This window comes from Chaetura pelagica, unplaced genomic scaffold, assembly GCF_000747805.2.
Source record: "Chaetura pelagica isolate M959 unplaced genomic scaffold, ChaPel_1.0 scaffold174, whole genome shotgun sequence".
NCBI lineage: Eukaryota > Metazoa > Chordata > Aves > Apodiformes > Apodidae > Chaetura > Chaetura pelagica.
The window spans coordinates 3,886,318-3,898,187 of record NW_009953722.1 but is presented as its reverse complement, the minus strand read 5'-3'; the positions used below and the strand labels follow the sequence as shown (position 1 = coordinate 3,898,187).

Sequence of the window (11,870 nt, the reverse complement as noted above, 5' to 3'; positions counted from 1 at the left end):
GGAAACTGCACGCTGACATTCACTGAGTTTCCTCTACCCAACATGTGTTATTCCCCTGTAGGGGAGAATGGGGCCTTTTATACCTCCATAGCTCTGGGCTCTTTGAGTAATGAAGGGAACACATTTATTGGTACAAGGTTTGGTGTTTATTGATGCTACCCATTTTTCACCGGGTTTAGCACTCTGTGGGGAAGGCACATGGACTTTCCAAAACACATTTTATAATCAAGCCATTTCAAGGTTTATGCAGTATAATATGTTTAACTGTTAAATTGTAAATAAAAGTCACCGCCCAGTGCTGAGCCTCCTTCAAGACATTAGAGTCAGCTACATCTTTAATTGTCTGATTTATAAGCAACTCACCAGCACTGCTGCACATCACATTCACATGTTTACCTGGCAGATGTAGCATATGAGATCATCCTGCTAGAACTAACCTATCCCATGCTCAACTCAGAGAAACAGGGGGAAAAAACCTACAAAACCAGAACATGTTTCTGCCTCATCCTCTTGTCAAGTAGCTCTTCATTTTTTAATAAACTTGCCTAATGCTTTGGCTTTGCTGCTGGATGTTTTTCATGGATGCTTCCTGCTCAGGCTGGAGGGCAGTGCATCCCAGGGAGGTCTCCTCATGGTGCCCAGCAGCTGCACTCCCTCTTCTGGCAGCACCGATCCCGAGGAAACCCCCAAGTGCAGGGAATTTGTTCCCAAACAAGGGCCAGGAATAAAAACTCAGCTCCAGCTATACTGAGGGAAGGTGTTTTAGGAGGCAAAACCGCAGGCATATGCACAGAAAACTAGGCAGCCCCAACTGGCACCAGGTATTGCCCAGAGAGTATTCCTGATATAAATCCACGGGGAATTGCTTTGCCGAGTGTAAGAAGCCTTGTGCTGGGTGTGAGGGGAGGAGGCAGCTGCTGCTGCCCACTGCTGCCCGCAGGCAGCCCCCACAGACCCCCCAGAACCTGGGGGGGTTTCTGGAGGCCATGCAGAGGGGTCTGTGCCATGAGGCGTGAGGAGCATTCACCGTTTCCAAAATCCTGCATCTGGGATTGTTTCAACAAAGCCTGGCCCTGGCAACGTTTAGCAGAAGGAAGGCTTTCAGGAAGGATTGTTCTGCCCTCCTTTGCCTTCTGCCTGCCAGCAGTGCAGCCCGTCACAGCGCCTGTTCCCACAGCAGTTGTGACCCGATGCTCCAAGCATTTACTTCTCAGTTTGTTACTCTCCACTAAAAAGTGCAGAGTCACAGAGTACAGAGTGGTCAGGGTTGGAAGAGACCTCTGAAGATCATCTAGTCCAGCTCCTCTACTAGAGCAGGATCACCCACAGCACATCACACAGGAACATGTCCAGGCAGGTTTTGAAAGTCTCCAGAGAAGGAGACTCCACGACCTCTCTGGGCAGCCTGTTCCAGGGCTCTGTCTCACAGGAAAGAAGTTCTTCCTTATGTTCAACTTGAACCTTATATGCTTGAACCTCCTATGAGCTTGTGCTCATTATCCCTTGTTCACGCTGGACACTGTGGAAAAGAGACTAGACCCGAAATGAAGGCATAAACAAATAAAACCACACCATCTCAGATTAGCCTAAGAAACAGGTACCTCACGAGTTTTAGTTAGTAAACCAAAATCCCCAAAAATGATGGAGTAGTTCTTATCTGTTATGACAGCACACCCAGATCAAACACTTCTTATGGCAAGAGAGAAACCCACTGGGGGGAGCTCTACTTTGCAGAGATTCATTTGCTCTCTGGTATTGATGTGTTACTTAATTTATTGATCCACAGAGGAAGGAGAATTCAAAGGCAGTGCAAGTTGCATTCTGCATAGTTTCTTTGGGAGAAAAAAAAAGTTTTATTTCCTCTTTTTTCTTTTAACTGTTTCTGCAAACAGGCACCTGTGTTATGGTCTCAGGGTATTGTTATGGTACAAAAACTTCCAGATCAATTTAAACCTGATGGTTTGTTAACAGGGTTGCAAAATAGGCATTATTTTCCAGTACATGTCTGTTGCTTGCTTTGTTGGTACAAACTCTGCAGCTGTCAATTTAAATAAATGAATAAAATAACTTCCAGGCAAACATGGTCTTTAATCCTTATTCTTACTTTTAAAGTCGAAACCAAATAAATTTAATGGAAAGGTGTTAAGGGAGCAGCCCAATTAAGATACACAAAGAATGGGTTAATATCTTCCCATTTGTTTTTTTGTCATTTCAGTGCTGTTTAGAGATTTCAAACCCCTGCATGTGAAGGTTACAGGGGAGCATGTAAAGAAAAGGCATACCAAGAGAGGGTAAAGGAGAGAGACCTCCACTGAAGCTGTGTTCTACAGACCATGGTTAGGAAGCAGGGGAGGGCATCAGGGCCTAAGTTAGCTTTTACTGCAGCAGGACCCTTTCCCTGACATCTAACCTTTGTATCCCTTTCAATCCAGTTGCATTTCTTCCTGTGTTTGCAGAACAAGGCATATAACCCTAGAACAGCCTGCTCTTCCCCTGAATCCTAGATAATTAGAAAAAAAAAGAAGAAGAATGTTGTTTTTCCACTTAACAGTGGATAAGTAAGAAATCACCCTCTCCCAGTAGAATCAATGGGAGGCTTATGTCTAACCTCAGGAGAGCAAGATCTTGCCAATACTGGACTTGGGCTCATCAGAACTGAGCAGGAGATGGTTTTCTCACCTCATAAGACTTTTTTCAAGGCAGTGGAAAACAAAAGTATCTCATTCTTCATTAGAATGCCACCCAGTCCCTGAAATCTTGTCCATGACAAGAACTGAGCTCAAGGAGAAGACCAACACAATAGCCACTCATTGGGCTGGGACAAAAGAAACTGAAGTTCAAATCCTTCCATTTCCAGCTGCTTTTATATCCAAGACAATGCATTAAACAATGAGTCAGTAAGCCAATTTTGCCTTTTCTATATTAATGAACCTTCATTAATTTACAGAAGTAGCTTTACACGGGGCAGCTTTCCCGTGGTTGCAGTTAAAGCATTTATCTAAGTGCCAGAAGAGTTTGGAGGGCTCAGGAGGTAGGTTTCTCTGACAGTCTATAAGAAATATTTAGCCATCAAATTGTTATTTGCTCGGTCCTGTAATCTCTCTTTCATTTCCAGACCAGATTCTACCCTGGAGCAGAAAAATCATTCTCATCAGAATTGGTACATTCCCATGAAACATTGGTTTAGTATTTGCCTACGGAAAAATTGTGTCATTTAAAAATCCCAGCTTGTTCCAGTCTCACAAATGACAGTTCAATATGCTTACTTAAGTTGGGGTCTGTATTGCTGATAGCAGCTGGTTTGGTGAAATCTCACAAAATAACCAAAACCTCTGAAAGAAGAATTGCACGCCCTGGGACACGTTGCACCTGATTACTAGTTATACCAAGGTTGTTGACATTTACATTCCTCTTAATGCCCATTGCAGCTGTTGGCACACTAGGACCAGGAATTCAGGTTTTGTTTTGGAAGGACACTGTGCTCCCACCTCTTGATGTGTTGCACAGGGTTCCATTCTGCTGAAGCTTGTGACTCCCTTAATTCCTCCCCCCCCCCGTAACTTCAGCAACTGTTCCTGTAGGGAATACGTGCTATCAGACAGTGGGATGTCATCAACTCTCCCCTGCAAGGCACTTCTTTTCTCAGTTCAAAGTCTTCCAGCTGGGGCTCCATTTGATCGAGATTTACTGCTTTCACATTGTATAGATATCCTGTGGATATCCTTGACGTAGCAGCTGCTGAGAAATTAACATGTAGGCTGAATAAATTATGCCAAACTTCTGCAGTTCTGACAGGACTAGAACTTCTTTTCACAGTACTGCTTGAAAGCTTGAGCCCTTTGGTAACAGAAATAATGGCTAACCAATAAATGTACAAATATTTCTTAAAAGTTGCTACCCACTGAAAGAGCTCCATTATTTTTGTTTATTTCCTACCAGATATTTTTTCTCTCAGATTCATTACATCAAATTTTATGATTGTCCTCAGAAAGTATACAAACAAAAATATAAAATCCCCCAAATACACAAGTAAAAGGGTCTGTTTCTTGAATATACCCTGTATAGATTGTTGTCTAGACTCTTCAGCTTAAAATTATTTGTCATGACCATGACCCTAATTTTTCTACTGGTTTTCACAAGTCTTAATTTTTAATTAACTTTTTTTTCCTTTTTAAATTTTCAACCACAAATTTGGTTCCGGTTTAGTCCCTTAACTGAGTTATTTCTCTAGTGACAATTGAGGGGAGATTGGGCAATGAGTGCCTTCCTTTATTGGCTCTCAGAATCAGTACCTTCAAAGCTCTCCTTGTGTCCCTACTTACCCCAGATTAACTGGGGTTGCTCACTTACTCTCCTGATATTGTTCTTTGTCTACTTCATCCCATTTTTAGGACACTGAAAAAATAATTACGAAACAAATGAAGACAAGACCAGAATGACAATTCTTGGTCCTACTCTCAAGGCAGCCATGATGTGCATTTGACCATGAGCTGGCAATGCACTCTTGCAGTGAGGACTGCCAACAGCCTCCTGGGCTACGTGAGTGGGGGCTTTACCAGCAGGTTCAGGAAGGTGGTCCTTCCTCTCTACTCAGCTCTGGTGAGACACATCTGGACTGCTGGCTCCAGTTCTGGTGTCCCCAGATTCTTCTCAATTGTATTAAGTGACAAAAGCAAATGAGGAGAAACTGAAACACAGGAGGTCCTCTCTGAGCATCAGGAAATACTCTTGTACTGTGAGGATGACTGAGAACTGGAGCAGGATGCCCAGCAAGGTTGTAGAGTTTCCATCCTTGGAGATATTCAAAACCCCACTGGACAGAGCCCTCAGCAACCTGCTCCAGTTGCCACTGCTTGATCAGGGTGGGTTGGATGAGGTGACTTCTAGAGGTCCCTTCCAGTCTCATGTTTCATGGTTCTGTGATACATGACACTGGATTCTCAGATAAGTGACACTGCAGAGAGAAAATCTCTCACATCATACAAACTAACCTCACAATCATTGTCTCTTTGTTGCCATCAGTATATTAAACCTCTGAACACAAGCAAAATGTCTAATAAACTTTTTTTTTTAAATTGCCCACACTCCTCTTGGTCTCCAGTGATCATTATTAATTGAAGGTTAAACTTATGTTTGCATTAAAGTCTGTTAGGAAATGGTATGGTCTCCACCCATCTTCAGTGGGATTTCAGGTCTATGTATCAGCATGATTCTGCTCCCATTTCAGTAAGAGGCAGTTTTTCATTGACTTGAGAAAGGACAGGGTTAGGCCAATACTGAGAGTTTTAGGGAAGAAAATAATTGGTGATTACAATTGGCTCCAGACAAGAATAGTATCACTTTCTTATATTCAGAGCAGTAAAGCAAATATAAAATGAACAACAAAAAACTGACAAAAAAGGGAGTTCGTTCTAAGTTCAGTCCATTAAGAATTACAGTTTGATACTGTTGATTTCCCCTGAGTTCTATAAAGACAAAAAGATGAACATTTCTCTCCTTTTCCAAAAGACATTCATGAAGAAAGGTAATAACAAGATCTGACTTTATCTAATCAATTAATAGCCTCAGCAATACAACTTTGTCTCTGAAGTCATCAAGCTGCTGAGAATCTTAGTGTTACATGTACAACTTTATGACAGTGCACTGATAAAAGCCATTTTTAAACTAACATCTTATCAAGGGCACAGAATTATTTTCACATACACTCTCAGCACACTGAGGAGTGGTTTCTGTCTGAGATCAAAACTCCTACATGGAAATACTTAAAAGCTAGTGGCTGTGAGCAAGAGGAGGGTCAGAGCTCCCACTGTACTCCAGAGGGATCCAAGTACAGTTGGAGAAGTCTTGGCAGTGATTCATCTCACTTTTATTTTGTCACTGAGAGTTCAGCCCAACAGACTAATGTAGATGTCTAGTGTCGCTTGACACACACCATGGTGTCTGAGAAACGTTCATGGAACTGGCAGATCTGACATGGGATCTGTGTCTGTCCTGAGCAGAAGCTGACAGAAAACCTGCAGGCAATTCCAAAACCACTAGATGTCTAAGTTTAGGCAACAGAGCCCCTTTACTGGCTCACATGAGGACACCTAATTGTAAATTACTAAGTTAAGGTGTTTATTCTTGACCTTAACCCCACCAAACTCAGCAGGAGATACCAAAGACATCAAAAAGTAAATAAATAACCCTAGCAATGCCCCATTTCTGGATGCATAACAATTTGGCCCTTCATCAGGCTATAGGTAAACAAGCCAAACAACCTCAACCCTGTAGTGTTTACAATCAACTTGCTGAATATCTTGTCCCCGTTGCAAAAAAAACCAAAACATCAAAGCCAGCTCTTTACAACATGCACTAGATGCTAATGGTTTGGGGAAGCTGAAAGTGTTATCTTGGCTTCTAGAGCAATTTTTAAACAGAAAAGGGCTCAAATTGATATAACAGAAAAATAATCAATTTTCAGCAAAATCTTTGAAACTCTGCACTTTTATCAGAAATCTGAATCCACCTCACCCCTATTACTATAAGTTCTTCATACCTGTGTGAAAAGAGCAGAATGTCTGACTTCAGTTTCCAGAAGACAAATGTAAAGATTATCCAGGGGCACTTTTGGTGATAGATGCCAAATATGATTTGGAAATGACTGTTGCTTCTCCCCATCACTGTTTTCTTCAAGCCAAACTAGAATTAGGTTACTGAGATACACTTCTGCCATTCCTGTATCTGGTTCCCACAAACATGAAGGACTAGTACAGCTCATCATAGCATAACATTTAAGAATGTGCTTGGTTTCAAGATAAAAGCTATGGGTATCTGTAGGATTTGAAAGATATTGCTGTAAACAGTGTAGATTTATGGAACCCACAGAAGCCAACTTTGGCTTATGAAGCCCAGGAGTGGCAAGCAGTTGGAGCTGGGGTATATTATTGAGAGGTATCACACAGGCTACACCTGACATGCTTGACTCCAGGTATCTGGCTTTGGTTCCACTCAAAGACTGACCCAATATGGATATTTTTTATTTGTTTTCATGTTCTTCTGCGCATTCAAGAACCAGAACACAACACTGAAATGTGAATGAAACTGTAAAGGCTACCTCAAGGAGTCAAGTAAGGCTTACTGGACCAAAGTTGCCAACATGTCTGAGAAAGAGAGATCCTCATTTGGAGGAAATACAGATCTGACATAAATCCTCCATGTGAAATATACCATGAATCAGTGTTCATGGACAATTAATAAAAGGTGCAAGATTTCTTTCCTGGAAATGGAAAATAATAATAAAATAAATATCCATATGCATGAGAATTTTTTTTGCAGATCTAATAAGCATATATTGCATGGCAGAAAGACAAAGACTATCTGCAAAGTAAACCTATTAATCTGTATTTTAATTTAACAGCTAGCCTAAATAATCAGGTAAAACATTAGTAGTGGTATGGATTGTGTGGGTAAAATGCGTTCAAAGGTGACATCTTGAAAATGCACTTAAAAGATTTAAAATTTAACATATATTCTAAAGAACAGTCTTTTGAGCTTTAACAGCCCAATTCTACTGCTTATGGAGGAAAAAGAAATATTCCCATTCACTTGTGTGTGTGCTGGACCAGATCGATACCAAGAAAATAACAACCCATCTGTTTCTGATTCCACTGGTCTTTTGGTGGTGAAGAACAGTCACTTCTTTGACTAAGGAAGTCCTTTGACTCTTGTAAGAGAGTTATCCATGATTTACACCATTCTGGGAGTAGAATCTGGCCCGCCCTTGGGTGCCTGCCTTCTTAACCCCTTAACACGTGACAGTAAGTAAATCCTGCAGAAAAGTTGCTGAACTTGCACATGCAGTAACTTCTAAAGTAAACTCCACAGCTGCCAAAAAGCCTATGAGGAGTCAGAAATAACTTACAATATGGCAGGTGTTACAGTGCAATAAGGGCATGTCTTAGGTACATTATAAAACGCAGACTGAAGTGGTTCCAGGATCTGAGAGTTATTACAATACAGACTGTGAGGTTGCTATATAGATGAAATTCCTCCTACCATGTCTTCAAACCAGTTTTGTTTTTTTTCCTTTATTTGCCCCAGTCACCACATTTAGATGCCACCATCTTGGATTCCCTTAATCTGAAAAGGGAAGTCTCACTTCTCAGCATGAAACATGAAAAGTGTTTGGTCTTAGAAGGAGCTGCTGATCCCTTGTCCTACACCCAGGTAACATAAGCCACATGGAAATATGAACTGTTCACAACCTTCAAGGCGTCCAAAGTGGGCCAAGCTCAGGACCTAAGCCAGGACCATTAGTACCTCAAGCAGCAAATGGCAGTGGTTAGCGTGGAAGTCAAAAGTCAAGGGGGTGAGGACAGTTGCCAAAGCACCTAAGAATATGTGTGTGTTAAAGCACCACTCTTGGAAAAGAGTGTTTGCAGTAGTTCTGTGCAAGCCAGTACATACATCCCTGTGGCAATGTTGATCCAGGATGAGATGCTGACTTTTGTCCTGAGAGCAGGATGCTGCTTCCCTACTAACAAGACCTGTCTCCAGTGGGATGCTGCCTCCTGACTAAGCAACCTTGTCTTCCAGCGCAGTGCAGCATTGCTCCTTCACAGCCACACAGCCCCCAACAGGTCAGCATGCCCTCAATGCCTGTGGAAAGCACACCTTTAGGTAGGGCACACGCTCTGGAACCCCAGAAATCCAGGCTTGAGGGAACCCTTGAGTCAAATCAGAGGGACTTCACAGCTCAAAGAATCTGACTTTTTGGCCCTTTTGAAAAACCTCACACTAGATCTTACAAAACTCGCAGTATTCACAAGAGTATAAACTAGGACTTCAAAATGAACCAGTCCAAGAAGTAAAACCCAGCCTTTCAACAAGCCAAGGCTTCATCCCACAGTGGCAAAAACCAGAAACCAGGATCACGTTGCCTCATCACTAATGTGAGATAAGAAGAGCTACAGGCAGGATTTTGCTTCTCAGGAGGAAATCCAAGATGGTGGCTGCGAAGTGACAAATTCCTGCTCGTGCTGTTTTATTTCTGCTGAACATAATGAGGCTGTTTAACTAGCCTGACCTTCACATAAAGTTAACTCCCGCACACACACGGCCTCATTTGCTGGATCAGCAGCACAGATATTGTGAGAAACACTCCTTATTTCAGGTCCCCTAGAAGAATACTAAGAATCTGGAGTGATAAAGCAAAATTTGTATTCTCAAACATGAAATTAATTCACATTTTATATAAGAAAGCTGTTTTTTTTTAAGTTGCTGTTGGGAAAACTGTATACCTTTTACAGACCTGTTATTTTGTTGGGTTGGGTTTTTTTAATTCTCAAGAAGCAGAACTGCCTCCCCTCTCACCCCACCCCTCAAATGAAGGCAAAGTCGTAAAAATACATCACAAGGCTTGTTTGGGGAGGAGGGCTGTTTGTGTTTTGATGCTATTAAGGTGGTCATTCCTTTTATGATGCTAACCCTTCCTCCTTGCTGGAGATTATTCTTTAGTGGTACACGTCTTTCATCACAGAACTGATTTATTTCATCTCTTCTCACATTTTTTTCACACTACAATGAGCACATCGCTTGACACAGAGCAGTGACACTACTAGCACTGGCAGACAGTTCCCTTCTGATCCAGAATTTCAGCTTCACTTAACTTGTGATCAGTAGCTGTGGACTTGCTAACACAGAGATGGACTCTCTTTTTGTTCCTTCTGCCCTGCCCGACTTTTCTTTAATCCTCACTGTGCCAAAAAAATGACTTTGAAAAGTATTTGGAAGCTTTTTGACTTCAACATTTTTCAAGGTGTCAGGCTGGGACTTTCTCCAAAAACAGCAATAGTTAACTTAGCTAGCTATCATGTTTTAAATGTTTGTTATATTTTTAAAGAGGTTTTTTCCTTCCTTCTGAAATGTGCCAGAAATACAGGGTTTCTGTTCCATACAGTGGTTCCCCTCACTTTTATTTTCTTGTTTGTAGTGAGAAAGTCCATGAACAGTGGGTTAGGAAGATGGGAGGGAGGCAGAGCATATAGTAAGCACAAATGAAGGAGAATGTCCTTGTTCTTTCCTCAGAAAACTATGTCCCCTTTGTTTCTGGCTTTCTGTAGGGAATAGAAAAGAGCTACTTAAGTTAGCAAAGTCCCATTCCAGCTGGGCAACTTGATATAGCTCAAAGCATGACAACTGAGTATGTTATGAAGAGAAAAACTGCTCAGCTTAGTGGGACTAAATCTTTTACTTAGACACAAAAAGGCAAGGGGTTGCCATGTGCCTGCAAGCAGCTGCACGCAGATGGTGATGCACTGAACTTGCCCACAAGAGTTTGAACTGTAAAGTGTACAGTAAATCCATTTCCTTCTCATTTTCACTCATCCTGGCAAATTTTTGCCCTTCGTGAGCTTCACAAGTCAAATCAGGCAAGCAGGACGTCGCTTATTGTTCAGCTCCAACTGAGGAAGCATGGAAAAAGGATTTGTCATCACACTAAGTTCTGGGAAGGGCTTTGGGTCCCTAAGATTTTGTTGTAGGTCAGTGGAGAGAGATGGCAACTCCCAGCTCAAATTGCAGGTATGTGAAAGCACTCTCAGAAAAGGCTTTTTTATTTCTCCATGACTTTGGAAAGAAGCTGGGTAACGAAGACAGATATAGAGAGACAACAGCTGCAGAAAAAACAAAACAAAGCAAAACCTATTGTCTTCTTTTTATCAGTCATTGCCGTAAGGAGGAAAACACACACACATGCTGCTCCCACTGCTACATTTTACAGAGCAGGAATCATGTCCCAGAAAACACAAGATACTTCTGTGAGACCTGGAATCAGGCCAGGGCCCTGGGACTTGAATGTGCTAGAGGAGCATAGAGGTATTTACATGCTGTACACAGCAAATCTGTAAATGCTTGCACAGCATCAGGAACCTAACTCAGCTTTGCATTCATGCTCCCATGGTGTTTTTAGAATAAATGTATGCCCTTGCATGCCAGCAACACACACTCCAGGGTAACTGTGTCTCAGTTTACTTTGGTGGAACTTGCACTGAGCATGTGTTTAAGGAACTATTGTAGGAGGAAGGGAGCTGTATATTCCAGGCTAATGCTGGGATTATGTGTCATCTGCCTCGGCAGCTCTGGGGCATTAACTGACATCACGTATCAGGTTAGGTTAATAATCTACCACTTGGTTCTGCTTGAGCAGATCTGTGTGCTCAGGCTAGAGATCAGTGACAAACACAGGGTCTTGGAGGGAAAGGATTAGTTGCTCTGTGATCAGCAGGATGGCACTTGCACCACAAGATGTACAGACTTAATGCCTGGATCTGCTGCGAATCAGAAGCTACATCTGGAAAGCAGCAATACAAATCTGACTCTCCAGGGATGCCCACAGCCATGAAAGCAGGCTTGGACAACAAAAGGACAAATACTGGCAACTTGGATGGGATATTACCAGAATGGGAGAAAAACTTAAAGAATTTAAAAATACCTGCTTGTTTTAACAAGATGCCCCAGGAGACTGGGAAGACTTTCCCTCACTCCAAACAAGTTGGGAATTACCTAGTAGGCAAAATGATCAACAAGGGCTCCTTTGCCAAGGTGATGGAGGGGCTGCACATCCCCACGGGGGAGAAGGTAAGGTCCTAATAAGAGGGTACCACGCTCTAGGAATTGCAAGTAACCTCACATTGACTTATGTCAGAAAATTTCAGACCATTTAATCTGCAAACCACAATCTACTCAGTGAATTATCCTCTGAACCTTATCCTCATAAATTAACCTCATAAATTGAGTTTATTGCTCATGTATAATCAGTCACATGTGTGAATATGTATTGAGTGCAACTGTTTTCACAATTATAAGACAATATAGTCAACAAAGATATC

The 11,870-nt window shown here is 41.9% G+C and overlaps 1 protein-coding gene across 1 annotated transcript in view; it reads left to right on the top strand.

Moving 5' to 3' along the window:
• Positions 1-11,286: 11,286 nt before the first annotated feature.
• Positions 11,287-11,870, top strand: part of LOC104391291 (hormonally up-regulated neu tumor-associated kinase-like) — a 93,735-nt gene continuing 93,151 nt past the window's right edge. The window contains exon 1 of the mRNA XM_010000546.1: positions 11,287-11,619. Coding sequence (XP_009998848.1) covers positions 11,287-11,619 — 333 coding nt within the window. The remainder of the gene's footprint in view (positions 11,620-11,870) is intronic.